Source organism: Myotis daubentonii, chromosome 6, assembly GCF_963259705.1.
Source record: "Myotis daubentonii chromosome 6, mMyoDau2.1, whole genome shotgun sequence".
Lineage (NCBI taxonomy): Eukaryota > Metazoa > Chordata > Mammalia > Chiroptera > Vespertilionidae > Myotis > Myotis daubentonii.
Window position 1 is genome coordinate 93619826 of NC_081845.1, and position 20382 is coordinate 93640207.

A 20382-nucleotide genomic window follows, 5' to 3' on the forward strand; every position below is an offset into this window, starting at 1 on the left:
CTCCCTCGGGGATAACTCTGAGCCTGGGGGCCCAGATCCAAATCTGTGACCTCCCCCCCCCCCTACAGACCAGGGATCTCTGGGTTGCTTGCAAAGTCAAAACTGTAAGTGTAACCCTGGCCGGTTTGGCTCAGTGGATAGAGCGTCAGCCTGCAGACCGAAGGGTCCCAGGTACGATTCTGGTCAAAGGCATGTACCACAGTTGCAGGCTCTGGTTGGGGGTCGTGCAGGAGGCAACCAGTCAATGTGTTTCTCTCACATCAATATTTCTCTCTGTCTTTCCCTCTCCCACTCTCTCTAAAAAATCAATGGAAAAATATCTTTGGGTGAGGAAAAAAAGGGAGGGAGGAAGGGAGGGAGGGAGGGAGGGAGGGAGGGAGGGAGGAAGGGAGGGAGGGAGGGAGGAAGAAACTTCATATAATATAAAGAAAACCAAACTGTAAGTGTAAAACCACTGAATGCTAAGAGCTGAGAGAGCTCCTAACCCCCATTACTAGAAGATTAGGAGGTCAGAAAAAAAATGTGACATGACCGGCCAGCATGGCTCAGTGGTTGAGACTTGACCTATGAACCAGGAGGTTGGGGAACCAGGATGTCGGGGTTCGATTCCCGAACAGGGCATATGCCCGGGTTTTGGTCTTGATCCCCAGTGTGGGGCATGCAGGAGGCAGCCAATCAATGATTCTCCCTCATCATTGATTTTTCTCTCTCTCTCTCTCTCTCTCTCCTTCTCCTTTTCTCTCTGAAATCAATAAAAATAAAATAAAATCAAAGTTAAAAAGTGTGACGGGAGAAGGGCACGGCCCCGGCAGTGAAGCCAGACTGAGCACTGTCAGCCGCGTCTCTGCTCCTGCAGCCCCTCCCGTGCTGCCTGGCTGTCCTGCTCCCCCAGCCGATCCGTTTCCATTTGTATCTGGGCCAGTGTCGCTCCGTGTTTTGTGTTTCTCATGCATCACGGCGGCCCAATACACCTGAGAAGGGGGATCCTGGCAGGAACGGGGCACCCAACCACATTCACTGGCCAGATGACATACTACCCAACTCTGCATGCACACAGCCACCAACCGCATGCGGCTCCTTACACACCGACCACGCGCAAGGGCCAACTGAGCTCGACACTAGGGAAAGGTTCCACTGAGACCTGACTTCATCCTGAGATTGTCCTGCCTGCTACACATCTCAGATCTCACGGAGCCACCTGTGAGCGCAGAGAATGCACTGAAGGAGGCAGGAAGGGGCTGCTGCCAAAGGCCCAGCTGTGTCCAGAACAGCTTCATACAGCCGTGGGAAGGAAAGAACGTGAATGTGCACCTCAGTCCTCCTAACTCCCTGGAATTATTATTTAAATTAGGATTTTCCGTTCTGCTCAAGAACGTCCAACTTCTCCATGGGCGCCCTCCACAGAGGAGCCGCCTTACCCTGAGACTTCTGGGATATGGAGTCCGCACTGGAGATGAGAGGTGGCTGGGGTGTGGGAGTTTTCTCTGCCTCTCTTGCACTTCTTTTTCCAGTCATGTGATCTACATGGAAAGATAAAAAAAAAAATAGCTGCACCAAATACAAATGCCATGGTCTGGCCAGCGTTAGCGTGTCCTGTGTCCCCGGCAGGGAGCTGGACGGATACCTTCAATGAGCGCGGCTATGTGCTGGCTCTTCTGAGAGGGCAGTTCCCGGACCGTGTCCAGGGCGGTCAGTCCTCGGTGATCTTTTATGTTGACATCAATTCCTGGAAAGGCACACCAGGTGGACCAGCGGCGTGAGCATTTGCCTGTCAGCCTCCAAGAGGGTCCAATTCCAGGACACCTAACGCTCCCAGCCGCACACCCTACATTTTTCATCCAAAGCCATTTAATCCAGCTATTCATGAACAATTCGCACACTTGCAACCAACCAGTGGAGACATACATACAATGGGTTTGAGTGCAGCCAGCAAAGTCCCCTCTGGGGAGGCCGGGGACAGCAGCCCGGCCCTGCATGCGTGCGGAGCCTGCGCTGCCGACCTCACCTGCGGCCAGCAGGATGTGCACCACATCGGTCTTGCCAAACAAAGCGGCCTCATGCAAAGCACTGCCCTTCTCCGTCTGGAAAGCAAACGAGAGCGCAGAGCGGGTGTCGTCAGGACAGCGGCCGCCCCGGTTTGGCGTGGCCACACACGACAAACGGACGGAGACAGAGACAAGAAGGGGCGGGAAGATAAACTAAACCACGCAGAGTCCTGCCATTATCGTTCCCATACCACGAGCGTGGCCTGGCCCTCAGGGGTTTGCTGTGCCACCAGCAGGCCACACACGGCTGACGGTGGAGCCACGTCTGGGTAAGACTCCCCAGAACTCCACCTTCCTGGGTGGGCGGAGGCCTAAGGAAAACGCAGGGGAAAATACTCCTTCCAGTGAGGTCTGGTCAGGGCGAAGCCTGAGGAACGGACAGCGAACCAGCAAGGGAAACGCTGTCTCCCGTCGGCAAAGCCCGGCCCAGGGGCCTGGAGGGCTGCCGTGCCGCGAGGCTCGGGTGGAGGGAGATAATGAAACGTTTCTAATCTCGAGGGCTCATCCATGATCACTTCTTTTCAGGGTGTAATGACTACGTATTACCCCTGGAAAGAAACAAAAACAACAGCCTCACTCGGGGAGTTTATTGGTCTCTGAAGCCTCCCCGTAAAACGAGCCAACGAATGGAAGCGTCTGACACGTGGTGCGAACGTGCTAAGAGACAGCCCAGCAGCACGCACGGTGCCTTTTCCGAAACGACTAAGTCCCGGAGCCCGGGAGGTCCTCAGGCCGCTACCTGGTAGTTGCTGTCCATGCCCGCGTCCAGGAGCACCTGGACCACGGCCCGGTGGCCGTTCCTGGCCGCCAGGTGCAGGGGGGTATGCTTCTTGGTGTTGCAGCTCAGGAGGTTGGGGTGCGCGCTGAGGAGCATCTTCACCACCTCCAGCCGCCCGTAGAGCGCAGCCAGGTCCAGGGGGGTCTCGAACTTGTTGTTGCGCATCGTGGGGTCTGTGAGCTCCTCCAGGAGGACCTTCACCACCTCCGTGTGGCCGTACTGCGCGGCGCAATGCAGGGCCGTCTCGTTGTCATTGTTCTAAAGAGTTAACAAGCAGATCACATCAGAAAGGTGACTGGCAGAGGGGCCTGCGACTGGGACAATCACCCATAAAACCATTGAAGTTTAAAGGAGAAAAACAGCAGCAATACTTGGGGACTAAGAGAAGTCAGTCAGAATCCAGAGGTCCTCCCCAGGGAACAAGGCCGACTGCTCCAACGGCCAGCTCTTCCCCAGGTACTGCAAGCGGGGAGCGGCCACCTCTGTGCTGGAGGGGGGACGCCCAGCCTGGGAGTGACGGGGACTGTGGCAGGCCGTGGGAGAAGCCCTGGCACAGACAAATGCCAATAATATTACTGCCACTGATGACTCATTTTAAACTTCAACTGGTTTTACAATTTATTTTTACTCAACCCTGTGGTTCTGATTCTGGATTTGTTGACTATCCACTGCTTCACACACATGTTTTGAAGAGTGTGTCATGTGCTTAGCTTCTTGCATGCAAATAAATCAGCCGACAGTGAAAGCAACAGAGCAGAACACCGAAAACCACTCTGGCGATGCCAGCCAGCAGCCCTCTCCAGGGGAGGGAGGCACTTGAGGTCAGTCACAGAGGAGCAGGGCCCCGGTGCTGCCTGCACCAGCCAGTGCGTGCAGAGTCCACAGCGGGAAGCGTTCCTATGTGACAGACCCCATCCGACACCAGAAAGTTGCGTGAAAGGTGCAAAATATTCAAAATTGTAACCATCCACTCAAATGGACACCCCCGGCCCTCGAAGCCAACGCGCTTCAAACTAAAGGTAGAACCTGGGATAAAACAGGAGAAGTTTGTGCTTTTTCAATCATCAGAAGCAAACTATTAACTATTCCAACGATGCTCTTTCTTTTATTACAACTGACGATGTATCATCAGAGCAAGAATAAATGATCTCCATGCCCCTTCCTTTGGAGGAGCACTGATGGAAGTAGTTCTCCCACGAGATCCTGAGATTCTTGAATTCACCCGGAAGCGTCTTCAGGGAAACACAGCTTCCGAGGGGTTTGCCCATCAAGTCAATATCATGCACCTTTCAGTGGCCAAGAGATAAAAAGTGAATGTTCCCACAACTGCGTTAAGTCAATTAATGAGGGGAAAGTAACAGGCTAAGGAGCAGCCCTAACATGCAAGCAATTCATCTGCTTTTGGTCTGGCACTTGACTGCATCATTTTTTCCGGCTGCACCACATGTACCAGAAAGATTCAGGGCTGTGGGGAGCAAGGCCCCAAGAGGCCAGAAAGAGCAGAGAAACTTCAAAATGAAATAAGGACAGGAAGGGCAGTAGCAGGAGCCACATGCGAGATAAATGCACACAGATAAACAGAGGACGGGCACTGAGCTCTAAGGGGTTCGGGAGAGCAGCAGCTGAGGCGTGCGGCCCTCACTCCCCCAGGGCAACTCCACGTCAACCTAAATGTCTGCAGGGAAGGGGAAACACGGGGAGGGAGCAAATCCTTGGTTCCCAGAGCCAAACCAGCCATTCAGGACACGCATTTGGAACGCGCAATGCTAGGAAGCTATGGCTGAGCAGCCCGAGCAAACCTGGAGCTGTCCCTGCATGTCTCATGCTGAGAAGACGGCCACATCCACAAGACCCACAGCCGCTTCCTGCAGCGCGACCCTGTGGGAGGCCTATCAGGGCTGCATCGCAAGCCAGCGTGACAGCAGGCGCCCAGGAAGCCAGCTTGTTCCTACTCAAACCCCAGCCCGCGAGGCCTGTTTACTCCGAAGCAGACACAGTGTCTCTTCTATCTCCAAGTTGTCTCCCAACAACCAGAATAACCTGTCCTTGATTTTGTGAAAAGCATGCCAGGAGGGCCTGCACAACTGAAACTCTACTCCAGTGATGGCGAACCTTTTGCGCTCGGCATGTCAGCATTTTGAAAAACCCTAACTTAACTCTGGTGCCGTGTCACACATAGAAATTTTTTGATATTTGCAACCATAGTAAAGCAAAGACTTATATTTCTGATACTTATTTTATATATTTAAATGCCATTTAACAAAGAAAAATCAACCAAAAAAATGAGTTCGCGTGTCACCTCTGACACGCGTGTCATAGGTTCGCCATCACTGGTCTACACTACCCAGCAGCAAATCAGTCTCCCTGTTCGTTTCGTTTCGTCTCGTTGTTGCCAGAATGAAGGCAGCTGCCACAAAGCCGCCCTGCAGGGAAGGGTGGTCACCACCAGGTAGTCCCCGCCCTGCTGACGCGGCCTGACCACATCTCCGCAGCACGGCACGCTCGGACGCAGCAGGAAGCATCTTCCTGTTTCAGCCTCGCCAGATATAGTCTAGTGACCACGATAACCTGGAGTTTATGTCTGTGGTGAGCACATCTCGCGACTACTGACCACAGGCATCAGGCATCACCATGAGCCTGACAGCCCAGCGGTCAGGGCAGGAAGGCGCTACTGCTAATCCCTCAAGAGGGGAGGGTTCCAAGGAACGCAGACTTCTAACCGCCTGGAACCTTCTCTCCCACACCTTCCAAATTGCAGCACTGGTGCTCGTGACACCTCAAGAGTCTCCTAGACCATTTTACTATGCATCTGGACCGAGGAAGGGGACTGAGATGAAATACCCCAATTTTCTCCAAAATCTCTGCATAAACTCTCCATTCCCGCCCATCTCGAGAAACGCTTTCATTTTCCTTGCTATATATAGCCAGTACCTCTAAGACAAAAGCGATCCCTCACACCCTTTACACCTGGAGACCCCATTCGATGTATGCGTTTACACACACACACACACACACACACACACACACTACAAGCAGCACACAACCACACAGAAACATTACATTTCCATGGCCTTTCTCTCCTCGGAACTATTCAGAACCATCAGCTCCCAGCCGAGATCGCACCCAGCGGCACTCCGTGCTCTGCGGACAGACGCCGAGCCTGGGGACACCTGGGAGGCAGCTCTGTAGCGACAATGGTACAGGCTCGAGAAATGGACCAAAACTGGAACAAAAGGACAAACTGGGTCTGCTGAGATTCAGGAGATTCAGGAGAAACGTGTGTACTGAGTCCGCCACGTGGAAGGCAGGTTCTGACCGAGAGATGAAGGTTTAGGAAGACAGATGTCAAACAAGCACAAGAAACCAAAACTCAGTGGAATCCTGAAAGAGGCTGCCAAGCAGCAGTTTTGCTTGTTACTAGGAGAAACAAACAAACAAACAAACAAGAGGTGGATGGCCACCTCTGAGGTGAGAGAAGATTCCCGCTCTGGGTGGAGTTAGCTCAGATCAGTGGTTCTCTACCTGGCTTCGTTTAGGAATTAAAGTAATTAATACTAAGCCCCACCCCAGACTCGCCAAGGCAGCACCTCAGAGGGGAAAGCCCAGGAAAACTATTATTAAAAAGCTTACCAAGCCCAGCCAGCTTGGCTCAGTAGTTGAGCTTCAACCTATGAACCAGGAGGTCACGGTTCGATTCCCAGTCAGGGCACATGCCCGGGTTTGTGGGCTCGATCCCCAGGAGGGAGCATGCAGGAGGCAGCCAATCAATGATTCTCATCACTGAAGTTTCTCTCTCCCTCTCCCTTCCTCTCTGAAATCATAAAAACACATTAAAAAAAAAAGCTTACCAACCTGGCAGGCACCCCTCACCAAGCACTCGTTCGCCACCATCAGGAGTGAGACAGGCTGCCAGCCGTGCCTGTGCTGTGGCGCACTAAACAGGAGGGACATGGCATTTCCCCTGAGGTTCCCCGCCATAAACCTACACCCGGAATGAGGGTTATCAGACCAACGCAAACTGGTGGACAGTCAACAAAATGCGCCCACACTCTTCAAACTGTCACTCAGTGGAAGGCTGAGGAGCTGTTCCAGGTCATGTGTGATCCTGGGTGGGATCCTGGACCAGGAAAAAGAATTTGCTCTAAAGCAGCGGTCGCCAACCTTTGGGACCTCACAGACCACCAGCTGGCATCCGCTGCTCTAAAGGACATTATTGAGCCAATTAGTGAAATTTGAACATGGATTCTATACTGGATAACAGCATTAAATCAACGTTGAACTTTATGAATTTGATCATTGCATATACAAGTGAATGCCCTCATTCTTAGGAGATACGTGCTCAAGTATTTGGGGCTAAAGGCTCTGATGTCATAATTTCAAATAGTCCATCATCAACTATATCAATAGCAACATATATGGGAGGGGCATGCTAATATGACAAAATGCTAACAACTGGTTAATCTAGGAGAGCACAGTGCAGTTCACTGCATTATTCTTGCAACTTTTGTATGGTGGAAATTTTTAAAAAATAAAAGTTTAACAAAAGCTAGCTAGATGATTCTGATGCAACCAGACAAGCTGAATAGCACGTGGGGACAACTGGTCTAGATCAGTGGTCGCCAACCGGTGGTCCGCAGACCACTGGTGGTCCGTGAGGTCCAAAAGGTTGGTGACCTCTGGTCTAGATAACTTCCAGGTCTCTTCAAGCTCTAAGATTAAATTATTATTTTTTAATCTTTAATCTGCACCCAAGGATGTTTTTTCCATTTAAAAAGGAGTGTATAATGTGATATTTCTGAAATACCACATTTTTTTTAAAGAGAGAGTAGAAGGGAGGGTGGGAGGAGGGAGAGAGAAAGAGAGAAACATCAATGTGAGAGAGACTCCTGCATGCACCCAACTGGGTCTGGGGATCAAACCTGCAACCTAAGCACGTGCCCTTGACCAGGAATCAACCCCGAGACCCTGCAGTGTGTGGGCTGATGCTCTAACCATTGAGATTACTGGCCAGGCTAAGATTAAACTATTTTTAAGTGAATAGAAAAATAGATCTACCCTAAAACAATTTGATTGTTGCTCATCTTATGATATTCAGACTAAGTTAAAATCATTGTACTAGTAAAAGGGAAAAACAATTTCAATGGTTCCATCTTAGCTAAGGACTTACATTTGGACTGGGTTATACTGACTTGTGAAAAAGGGAAGGTGGAGATGAAAGCTCATGAAAACTACCTTCGCTCCCCAGAAAGACCCCTGAGATGGGTGCCTGATATGATTTAGCAGCAAAAGTTTTTTGCGGCCAGGACAGCATGAGTGTCGGCCCATGAACCAGGAGGTCACGGTTCGATTCCCAGTCAGTGCACATGCCTGGGTTGCAGGCTCAATCCCTAGTAGAGGGCGTGCAGGAGGCAGCTGATATTCAATGATTCTCTCTCATCATTGACGTTTCTCTCTCTCTCTCTCCTTTCTTCTATCAGTAAAAACATGTTTTTTAAAAAGTCCTTTAGCAAAACAACTCCTGGACACAAGCCAGGTCAATAAAAACCTCTGGGGTCAGGATATAAACTAGGGAGATCAGAGTCAAGTCAGCCCAAGAGGAGTTTGTATTCTTAGCGCCCAAATAGCTTTATCCCTTGAGGCCTTTGCATCCGTTGCCCTGGGGCGGGGGCAGGGAAAGGCAGAGGCAAAGGACAGTATTTCCAAATAGAGAAGTATATTCTTATTCCATGTAGACTTCCGTAGAATGGAGGGATAGGAAAATGTGCTTTCAAAGCCAAGTACCGCCCTTTAATCAGCTTCGTAAGCTAACCAACCACGGAATCACAGAAGGGAAACCAATCAGTTCAAGGTGCCTCCCCCAACAAAACCTACGAGGAACAAAGAACAAATTCCAAATTGCCGTTTCAGAAACACCACCTTCTACATTCCTTTTTAAGGGAGGGCCTCCAATAGTACTACTGACCAGATAGTCATACTTCATGTGCATTATCTTAAACTCCAAAAACAACCCAGCAAAGTAGATGGCATACCCCATCTTGCAGAAGAGGAAACTGAGGCTCAGAGAAAGTAACTTGTTCAAGTCAACAAAACCAGGTACGTGGTAGCGCAGAATTTAAACTCAAGCCGGACTGGAGAGGCGGTGACCTGTGAGAGGCCTCACTCTACCACACCACCTTCAAGAAGAGAAGAAAACTAAGACAGAGTGACTTCTATTTTGAAGATCAGAAGACGGAATTTAAAGAGTGGCCCCAAACAAAAGCTAATGTGTCCCACTCCCAGACCACACTGCTTCCCCACCGTCAAGGCCCCACGGCAGGCGGCCGCCCCAGTCCAGCCGGCAGCGGCTACATGTGCTACGTCAGCGTTCCTCAGAGGACAGCACGGTGTGCCTGCAGAAGCACCGCCCGTCTCCTCCCCTGAGCGGCATTTCAGAGCAAGAAAAAGGCAGTGACAACCACATACCAGATTGCTGCCAATCAGCAAATCTCACCCGAACGAAAACTCAGACCAAACACAGCAGGTGAGAGCGCTGAGGAAGAGGCGGCCACCACCACCACCACCACCACACTCGGCCACCACGTGGCGAGGGCTGCGGGCAGCAAGGCTGCCCAGCCTCACGGGAGGGAGACAATGCAACTAACTGCCCTGCTTGGCCTGGCCACTCCACGCCCTGTTTCAGAGCCTCCCAGCGGCCAAGCGTGACCGTGGGGAGAGGAACGGTGGCTTTACGTCCCGGGCAAAAGGCACGAACCCCAGGCACCGCGGGGGCACACGCCGCAGCCCCGAGCCCCCACGCCCGTCGCCCACACCCCCTCTGCCCGCCACAAGCTCCCGAAAACCAGATTCCACTTCAAGAGAAAACAGAACTCAGACTGAAAAAATGTAATCCAGGAAATAAAACGTATTCATTTTTTCTGTGCTTCATAAAAAATAAGCTCCCGTGTTTGCCATTTTTCTTTTTTGAATTTAAATGTTAGAAATACAATAGTGTCGTGCAAATATATGGCCCCATCTCCTTCCCCAATTCTGCCACTTGTACGCTTTTCAGACATTCCAGGGAAAGCACCTGCCGTCCAGAGTCAGGATGGATTTTAAAGCAAAACCACGCCCTGGAAGCTGCATTTTCCACTCCCAGGCAGACAGGCCGAGGCAGTCGCTGAAGCAGACACCAGGGTGAGGAACCCGAGGGGACAGAGGGAAGCGAGGGGACCCAGGAGAAAGCACAGCTTGGAGAAATGATGCAGAGAAATCCTGACAGCAAAGTACACACCTTGGCATTGATATAAGGGTCAAAGGGGCCGTGCTTTTTGAGTTCTTTGATCTCAAGAGCATTCTACAAAAAGGAGAGGAAAAGAAAACGTGGTGATGAAATGGATGAAACACATCAAAGCAATTGCACAGCCCCGAGGGCCCCAACACTAGCACAAGGGGGATCAGCCCTCCGGGTGCCTGAAGGGGAGTTCATGGGGAAGACGCTCTCCAGGGCTCGGCACGCGTCACCCCCTCTTATCCAAGCATCCAGCTGAAACCACAGTCATGGCAGTTACAGAAATCGATGCGGTGCTTGGAACTACCTAGATCCATTAGGCTCTTCAAGCTGCTGCCGCTGTCTTACCCCAGCCCCTACCCCACACCCCGGCCAGCCCCGCCCTCAAAGCACTGGGCTGTGTCCCACCAAAGGCTAGTCCAGGGGGAGGCAGCTGGGAGCAGGACAAGCTAGCACACTCAAGTGGCTCAAAGGTCCAAGCGGCTGTGTTCCAAGGCAGACGTGAGCAGAGGCTGAGAGACGGCTGCTGAAATGTTTTTGAATGAGAAGGACTTCAATGGCTGACTAGTTTTTTCCAACACTGAGGAATATTACTAACAGCAAACTTCCTTACGAACTTCCTCCAGGTAAGAAACGTTACAATCCCTTAGCCAGGAGGAGGAAGGTGCATTTAGATTCTACAGAGAACACTTTCAATTCTAATGTTATAAAAACAAACATCCTCGCTGATCACTTTAAATGTCTGTCGCTCACCAAAAAGTACAGCCCAGGAGGGGACGGGAGGCCGATTAACAGCGCCACACACACTCTCTCGATGGGGACATGGGCGCCCTGGCCCAGGCTCTCGCGCCCCGGGGCGAAGCTGCCCCCAGCCCAGCCGTGCCTGAGCAGCGCACGGAGGGAGCGGGCGTGGCCTCGCTGACAGATGGCTCTGCGAGTCGCCTCTTCCTTTTAGAGGAATAACCCTGACCTGGTCATACAGGCAGTTTAACAACCTGCTCTCAGCAGAGGCATTAGGAAAATCATCCCACACTCAGCGAGGATGAGTGGCTTCTCTCATTCAAGCCACGAAGTGTCTGCTTCCGTGCTGAGCAGAGAGGAGGAGAGCAGAATGGCCTGTCTTACAGGGAAAGCCCATCTCCTCTCAGACCCGAACGTCAGGGCCTTTTACAGGAGGCCTGTCTAGAACATGCATAATTCAAGTGTAACTTTCCCAAAGCAATAGGAGGACCGAAGTCCATGGCCACTGTGAGGTATTTTCACTCAAACGCTGCCTTTTTATTTTCTAAGAATTACCTCTGCTTTGTCACAGCATGCTCCCTCTTAAATGAACATTAGAGGGCGCCAGGGACATGCTCTGCATTCCGTGAAGACCCCTGGCCCCCACCGCGTGTCTGGGAGCTCACTTTCACCAGGCTCGGGCCTTCCTGGGCTGCGAGCGCTGCCTCATGTAAAACAGCAGCAGGGCTCACACGGTACTCACGCACAGAGATGTGCTCACCAGCTGCAGTCGCCATGCCATGTCAGTGGCATAAGCACAAGCTGCAATTAACTAAGCCCGCCAGCTTGAAACAGACGCTAAGCAGTTTTGCAGAATTCGCATTATTTCCAATTTTGCACAAGGTTAGTATTTATGTTCCTGTTAGTGTTATTCCACGCCCGCATGATTCATGTGCATATGAAATGCATCTCGTGGAATGGGATCTCCTTGATGCACTAAGAGGCGTGGTGCTGAGAGGGGGCAGCCACCCCTGGGCCCGGAAGAGCCGGTTCCTGAGGTCTGAGCTAAGGGACTGCAGCGGCGATGGCTGCGAGGTCTTGGCTGCAGCTGAATGGAAGCACGCTTCCCTTCCTTCCAACCTGCTCATTGACTCTGGTGTGAGAGGGCCCTTGGTGGATGAGCAGCCGCACGATCTGGGCATCCCCTTTCCAGGCTGCCAAGTGCAGAGGGTAACAGCCTTTGGAGTCAGCCACATTGGTCAGCGCGTCGTTCCTCAGAAGAACCTCGACCACATCCCTGGAAGGCAAAGGGCAGTTATGAGTGTGCAGGACCCAGAAGTCTTTCCCGCCAACAGCTCTTTACACACGTGCACAGCACAAAGCGCTGCACAGCTGGTACCTCATCTGGCTCCCTGTCCACCCGTGCTCATGCCCAGCCTCTTCCTTTTATTCCAGGGGCTACTCTGCACAGTTGCGGGCATGCGGCCGAGCCGTCCCGTGTCCCACAACACTGGCTCTCCGCCTCCGTTTATCTCAGTAACCCATCCATTTTCCATTGCTCTGAAAACGTCCGGGCCCCTTGTCTGAGCTTTGCAATGTCTCCTGGTTTGTGATGTTTAAACAGCACTCAGGGACAGAATTTACATCAACGTCATGCAAGACAAATGTCATCACCCACCACATTATTCAGAGCAGCGGTCGCCAACCTTTCGGACCTCTGGTCCGCGGACCACCCATTAGCGACCGCAGCTTCAGAGCGCTCAGCGTGTGGGAGCTGAAGTGGCCAGGCAGAGCAGAAGTAAAGCTGCCGCAAACATGAGCCAGACGCCTGTGCTTTCATGGGATACATCCAGGAAGAAGGACTTGGCATTCTTCGAGGTGACACCACTGATTAAGCAGCTACAAATGTACAACCGTCCCCATGCACAAGGCCGGAGAAAAGCCCGACTGCAAATAAAAACAGCATCTGGAGATCAGCTCGGCTCACAAGCTAGTCTTTTAAGTTCAAGATCCGCTTTAATTCAGGTCACCCCACTATGTAAGGGGGCGGGGTCTCTACATATTTGTTAGCTTTGTCTAAAATGGCACAGAAAGGACGTGACGCCCGCATTCACTATATCTGAGAAAAGGGTAATGCAGAAGGAACAATCAGAGTCAACTGGGCCTGGCCAAGGGCTGCACAGTGACACAGAAAACCACAAGGTGTGCGGCGCTGCTCTGGTTCAGAAGAATCTAAAGTGGTTCCAATAATCCCTCCTCCTAAAAGCTAAACTTCTTCGCTCATCTCATAGGGTACGTGCCAATCTCTATTCTGTGACGGCCTGGCTCCCATTTCCCACATCCTGGTGGGCCTATTCACTGTACCCCACATGGCGCCTGCCCCTGGCAGAGCCCTGTCTCCTTACCTGATGGGCAGCGCCCGCTTCCAGCCGCCAATCATTTAAACCGACGCCTTCTTCTCCCAACCCCAAGCACACCTCCAGAAACTCCACACGTCCCACCCAATCCCAATAACCTCTCTGTATGTAAGAGATTTAAATAGGCCTTATTTTTCATGTGTTTCTTTCCTTAAAAATAGGTCTTACTGCCCATGAGGAAAAATGGCAAAAGTAAATAAGTAACTACTTAATAGAAGGAAAGGTTCTCAGAACCGACCCATCACTTTTCAGTGTGTACAGGGGCTGTTGCCTGACAGCTGCTCCAACCTCTCTGCCCCCCGGTTGATGCTCACATCAGATGACCGTGGCACTGCACATTTCGGGGGGCACCGAAGAAAAGGTAAAACTCAACCTTCGGCTCAAGCCTTTTGAGGGGGGAGTGGGGAAGGATGTTCAAGTAGTTACACACTAAAGAGAGAGTCGGGAATGCTGGGCTAAATTCAGTTTGTTTTTCTCAGCGCGGCTGCTCAGTAATCCTTCACAGGAACCCAAAGGCGGAAGGCCTGCGTGGAAGGGTGGGCGGAAGGGCGGGCGGAAGGCGGCAGGCCAGTACTTACTTACCTGTGGCCATTCAGAGCAGCGTGGTGCAGGGGGGTGTACCCCGTACTGTCTACACAGTTCACGTTGGGCCCTCTCCAGATGCTGTGGAGAAAGAAGAAAGGCCGAAGTCACAAACCAAATGTGGGGACAGCCAGCTGCTTGGGAAAGAAGCCTGTGTGATGTTCAGGCCCTTCCCCATGACTTCTGATAAAGGCCGGCGGCAGCTTACACAGCGGCCCCCGCACCCTTCTCATCTGTAACTGCAGAAACCGCTCCGCCCGGGGCGGGAGTCTCTGAAGACTCCCAGGACCCTAAGAACAGCTCATGGAAAGGTCATCGGGAACACCGCTGAACCAACCCCTCGGCCAGTCGCAGGCCTGGGGCCCCATCGCGATGCGGGTGCCGGAGGCTTCCGAGAGGCCTCCGTACAGACGAGCGGTAATCAGGACAATTCAACCACCAGGAGCAAGGTCAAAGGGCTCACATTCATAAAAGCACAGGGATCCATGTGCTGAGACGCAAGAGACAACCTGCCTTTCCTTTGTGAATGTGTCTTATTGGTAATAAAAAATGAACAACAGACCTATAATTTCAGTGCCTTGTTTGAATTAAAAGTACTATACTAGGAAGGTTGAAATGTCATCTTATTTAATCCTCAAAGGCTTAGTTCTGATTCCACACCTTAGTGCATTGGCCAGAGCTTCTAAAATACTCTAAGGAGCCCGGCCAGTGTGGTTCTGTGGTTGAATTCAACCTATGAACCAGGAGGTCACGGTTCGATTCCTGATCAGGGCACATGCTTGGGTTGGGGGCTCAATCCCCAGTGTGGGCGTGCAGGAGGCAGCCGATCAATGATTCTCTTTCATCATGGAAATTTCTCTCTTTCCCTCTCCCTTCCTCTCTGAAATCAACAAAAATATATTTTTTAAAATAAATAAATAAAATACTCTAGTAGAGGGCAGCCTTATTTTGGCCTTGCTTTTAATGAGAATGCCTCTACTGTTTTTGGCAATTGGTTTGATACATGTAAACAAATACCTTATTTTTTTCCTGTTTAAAGTATTATTAAAAATAGTTGTTTAATTTAAGCGCATTTTCTGCATCTATGGAGATAAACAGTTTTTCACATTTAACAAATTAATATGTTGTTATCAACAGGTTTCTTAATATTGAACGATTCTTTGATTCCCAGAATAAACCATAAACCTTATTTGGCCATTCTCCATTGTGGCCATGCTGGTGAATTCTACTTGAGAGTGTTTTATTTACAATTTTCACACCTGCATTTGTAACTGAGGCTGGTCTAAAGTTTTTGCTTTTTTGCTATTGCTATTGAATGACATTAGTGTTGGGGTTTGGTCACAGTCAGCTAGGAGAGATCTACCCATGTCTACATTCAGGCATCAATGACACAGAGCACTAAAATGATAAACAATCACCAGTAAAACCATCTGGGCCCAGAGCCTTTATGCTCACATGTTGGAAGCAATGTTATTTATGACAACAAAATTCTGGAAATAACCCAAAAGTCTATCAATAGAGAATGATTTGAAAACTATGGTATAGACCAGCCGTGGGCAAACTACGGCCGGATCCAGCCCGTTTGAAATGAATAAAACTATTGAAAAAAAAGACCGTACCCTTTTATGTAATGATGTTTACTTTGAATTTATATTAGTTCACACAAACACTCCATCCATGCTTTTGTTCCGGCCCTCCGGTCCAGTTTAAGAACCCATTGTGGCCCTCGAGTCAAAAGGTTTGCCCACCCCTGGTCTAGACCCATAGTAGAATTTCATATACCAGTTACACTGCTGTGCAATAAGACAGAATAGAGATTATAATATAATGTTAAAGAGAAAAAAAAGAAACAAAATTCTAAATACTGTAGAGAAAGAATATGTGAGAGGTATTTCTGAGGATAGTGAATTGAGTGTACAAAGTTTACTCAACTCCTGTAAAAGTTCTACCAGGTGACAGAAATAATTCTCACCCTACACTAGGGGGGGGGGGAGGAGAGAGAGAGAGAGAGAGAGAGAGAGAGAGAGAGAGAGAGAGAGACGGACAGACAGACATCAAGTAACTGACAACACTGAGGAATTCCTAAAAGGCAGAAATCAGTTGAGGTCGGAGCTACAAAGATACAACCCAAAAGAATGCCAATTACAGTAATCACATACTATTTTTCACCCAGCAGACTGAAAAATGAAAATAATGGCAGGGAAACGAGCACTCTTAAACCCCACCGGTATGAGTTTAAATTGGTGAATTCCTGTGGGAAGACAGTTTGGCAGCATCCACCAAAACCAAAAATAGGCATCCACTTTGTGCCGGCATTTCCACTTCCAGGCAACTGTCCAACGGAAACGCTGCACGGTGCACCAAGGCCCGTACTTGCACAGGTTGCGTCCATGAAGAATCAAAACTAAAACCTTAATGACCATCCTAGGTGAGCAGTTAAATACCAGGTACACCCATAAAATGAGTTATATTATAACCATCAACAACGACGACAACGAAGGCAAGAAAAGAAAATGAGTTGGACCTATATGGCCTGACATGGAAAGAGTCCCTAAGACATTCTTTGTTATGGGCAAGTGAAAAAAAGAAGCCACTGCATAATACACAGAATAGGAGCCCCGCAGGGTACGTGTATATGTGCACCCCCTGAGGAGGGCGATGGGAACAGTGCTCACCCAGTGCTGGGTACCCCTGGGGAAACGTATGTTGGGGTTGCTACAGAATGGTGAAGAGGAACATTCATTCATGTTCCTTCTGCATTCTACCACGGTTTAAAATATTTACAATGAAAATATTTCTATAATTTTTTTAAAAAAGAAGAACCAAATAGGAATGCTAATAATAAATGCATGTATATGTGAAACAGGGGCCACTTTATTGAACCTGTAGGTATTAGGCCTAAAATCTTGAGATAAATTTTCAGTTTGGCCCATGTGGTTCAGTGGTTGAGCATCGACCCATGAACCAAGAGGTCACTGGTTCAATTCCTGGTCAGAGCACATGCCTGGGTTTTGTGCTTGATTCCTAGTAGATGATTGTTTCTATTTCTCTATTCCTCTCCTTTCCTCTATCTCTAAAAATCAATAAAAACATACTTTAAATAAAAGAGCTAAAAGCATACTTTGAACCATGCACACTTTGTCACACCTGTATGATGAGCTCATAGTCTAAACCAGTGGTTCTCAACCTTCCTAATGCCGTGACCCTTTAATACAGTTCCTCATGTTGTGGTGACCCCCAAGCATAAAATTATTTTCGTTGCTACTTCATAACTGTAATTTTGCTACTGTTATGAATCGTAATGTAAATATCTGATATGCAGGATGTATTTTCATTGTTCGTGACCCACAGGTTGAGAACCACTGGTCTAAACCAAACTGACAACCCATGCCTGACAATGGGTGAATGATGCAAAGTGAAACGAATCTGGAACGTCTAGGACAGCGGTTCTCAACCTGTGGGTCGTGACCCTTTTGGGGGTGGAACGACCCTTTCACAGGGGTCGCCTAAGACTATCGGAAAACACATATTGAATATATAATTACATATTGTTTTCGTGATTAATCACTATGCTTTAATTATGTTCAATTTGTAACAATGAAAATACATCCTGCATATCAGATATTTACATTATGATTCATAACAGTAGCAAAATTACAGTTATGAAGTAGCAACAAAAATAATTTTATGGTTGGGGGTCACCACAACATGAGGAACTGTATTAAAGGGTTGCGGCATTAGGAAGGTTGAGAACCACTGGTCTAGGAGGTACAGTTTTCATACTTATTTTCAAGTTGCTCCACAGGACAAAAGGTCATCATCCTATCTAATAAAAGAGAAACATGGTAATTAGCATACGTCCGCTACCCTTCCCATTGGCTAATCAGCGAGATATGCAAATTAACTGCCAGCCAAGATGGCGGCCGGCAGCCAGGCAGCTTGAAACTAACATGAGGCTTGCTTGCTTCAGTGACGGAGGACTCCAACTTTCCCCGCCTGCCGCTGCTGGGCTCTGAGCTGCTAAGAAACATTGTTACAAATATAGAAGCTAAACAAAACCCCAGAAACCTCTTTTCAGTCAGCCGGGATCTCAGAGCTGGAGTCGCAACAAAGTTTCAAATACAGAAAGTAAACAAAGCCAGAAACCTGCTTTCAGCAGCCAGGTCTCACAGCTAAAGCCAGCTCTCAGCTCCAGTGACAGCCATAAATCCAAGAATAAAAAAAAAAAAAAAAAGGAAAAAAAGAGCGGTTGGGAGCTTCAGTCACCCGCCAGCCTGAAAACGGCCCTCAGCCCCTCACCCAGACTGGCCAGGCACCCCAGTGGGGACCCCCACCCTGAAGGGGGTGTGACCTGATGCAAACAGCCATCATCATCTCATCCAGGCTGGCCAGGCACCCAAGCGGGACCCCCACCCTGATCCAGGACACCCTTCCGGGCAAACCAGCCGGCCCCACACATGCACCAGGCCTCTATCCTATATAGTAAAAAGGTAATATGCCTCCCAGCACGGGGATCAGCAGAGCTGCGAGGCCTCCTGGCCCCTGGAGCAGCGTGACAGGGGGAAGCGCCCAAACCCCCTGATTGCCCTGCGGCTGTGTGTGTGACAGGATGCGGCGCCCCAACCCCCTGATCTGCCCTGCTCTGTGTGTGACAGGGGGCGGCGCCCCAACCCCCCCACCCCACCCACAGGCCCTGCTCTGTATGTGACGGGGTAGGGCCAGAACCTCCCCATCGGCCCTGCCCTGAGTGTGACAAGGTGCGGCGCCCCAACCCCCGGATCCGCCCTGCTCTGTGTGTGACAGGGTACGGAACCCCAACCCCCCTGATGGGCCCTGCTCTGTGCATGACAGGGGGCAGCGCCCCGACCCCCTGATTGGTCCTGCGTGACAGGGGGTGGCGCCGCAACCTCCCCATCGACCCTGCCTTGAGTGTGACAGGGGGCGGCGCCCCAACCCCCCAATTGGCCCTACCCTGAGCGTGACTGAGGGTGGCATCGCAACCTCCCAATCTGCCCTGCTCTGTGCATGACAGGGGGCGGTGCCCCAACTCCCCAATCGGCCCTGCTCTGAGCCCGACCAGGGGCTGCACCTAGGGATTGGGCCTGCCCTCTGCCACCCGGGAGCAGGCCTAAGCCAGCAGGTCGTTATCTCCCAAGGGGTCCGAGACTGCGAGAGGGCACAGGCCGGGCTGAGGGACCCCCCTCCCGCCCGAGTGCACAAATTTTTGTGCACCGGGCCTCTAGTCCTATATAATAAAAGGGTAGTATGCAAATTGACCCTAACAGTGGACCTACTAGGAACAATAGGTCGCTATGACGTGCACTGACCAGCAGGGGGCGAAGCTTAATGCAGGAGCTGCCCCCTAGTGGTCAGTGCGCTTCCACAGGGGGAGCTCTGCTCAGCTACAAGCCGGGCTCATGGTTGCGAGTGCAGCAGCAGTGGCAGAAGCCTCTTCTGCCTCCTGGACAGTGCTAAGGATATCCAACTGCAGCTTTGGCGGGGAGCGGGCCTAAGCCGGCAGGTGGACATCCCCCGAGGGGTCCCAGACTGTGAGAGGGTGCAAGCCAGGCTGAGTGTCCCCCACCCACAGTGTACAAATTTTCGTGCACCGGGGCTCTAGTTCTATTATAAAATAGGTAACAATAAAATACAAAACTAAATTATCTTCCCCAAATCACAAGCCAAATCAGTGGCAGATCCAAATCCCCCATTCCTGGAGCTCTTGGCATTTGGCCAAGCAAGGACTTTACAATCTAACAGGGATGAGATGAACATGTAATACAGGCTGTATATAATTCAAAGCAAGATGACTGGAATAAACCGACAGAACTTGGGAAGGAGGAAATATCGATATGAATTAAAGCAGTTGGGAGCACAGGTCTGCCAGCAACTACTACTCCATCAGGAATCTATCTTCAGGCACCTCAATCCAGGTACCAAAGTAACTTTAAAACTAAGATTTAAACTGCGCTTGCTTTTAACAAAAAGGCAGGACTGAGCAAGCCCGCTGTCATTTTCTAACTTTTGCCTCCATGTCTCTGGTTTAGAGGTTATTAGGGCTGGATATCCCAAACCAGCACTAAAACTACCTCAAAACAATGAGAAAAGACAAGGAAGAAAAATAAGAACTCTCCTGTGTAAGCTGCAGTATTTCCAACTAGCCAGGCCTCCCCCATTGTTTTCTCCAACTAGTATTTCCTCTAAATACCCATTTGGAAATTTGGGGGAATGGGGAATTATTAAATGAAGATGAACTGCTTGGAATTTTAGCTCCAGACAGGATGGCAGTAACATCCCCCTCCACCCAAGTCTCTTCCTTTTTGGCAGCCGAAGAAAGAGCGAGGTCTTCCTTCCGATCACGGCTTGGGTTCTCTAAAATAGTAAGTACCAAAGGGCTGCTCACCAACAAACAGAAAGCGAGTACAATGTGCCAAGAGAACCCGAAGAAGAAGAAAAAAGAACAAAAATGGGAGATTCCTAAACAAAGCGTAACCCGCACGGATTGTGCGGAAATGCACGGCTGCCACGACTGCGGAACAAACCCTCAGACCCGTCTCGGGGGGACGCAGCACG

The 20382-nt window shown here is 50.2% G+C and overlaps 1 protein-coding gene across 6 annotated transcripts in view; it reads right to left on the reverse strand.

The window, feature by feature from the left end:
* Window positions 1-20382, reverse strand: part of ANKS1A (ankyrin repeat and sterile alpha motif domain containing 1A) — a 178359-nt gene that overhangs the window by 91324 nt on the left and 66653 nt on the right. For 4 of the 6 annotated variants that reach the window (XM_059701917.1, XM_059701914.1, XM_059701913.1 and 1 more), the window contains exons 2-8: window positions 13810-13890; window positions 11951-12107; window positions 10094-10156; window positions 2785-3081; window positions 2006-2081; window positions 1625-1726; window positions 1419-1520 (exon numbers count right to left, since the gene is read on the reverse strand). In XM_059701917.1, the coding sequence (XP_059557900.1) occupies window positions 1419-1520; window positions 1625-1726; window positions 2006-2081; window positions 2785-3081; window positions 10094-10156; window positions 11951-12107; window positions 13810-13890 (878 nt within the window). The remainder of the gene's footprint in view (window positions 1-1418; window positions 1521-1624; window positions 1727-2005; window positions 2082-2784; window positions 3082-10093; window positions 10157-11950; window positions 12108-13809; window positions 13891-20382) is intronic. The other 2 variants (XM_059701915.1, XM_059701918.1) reach the window with 1 other exon arrangement.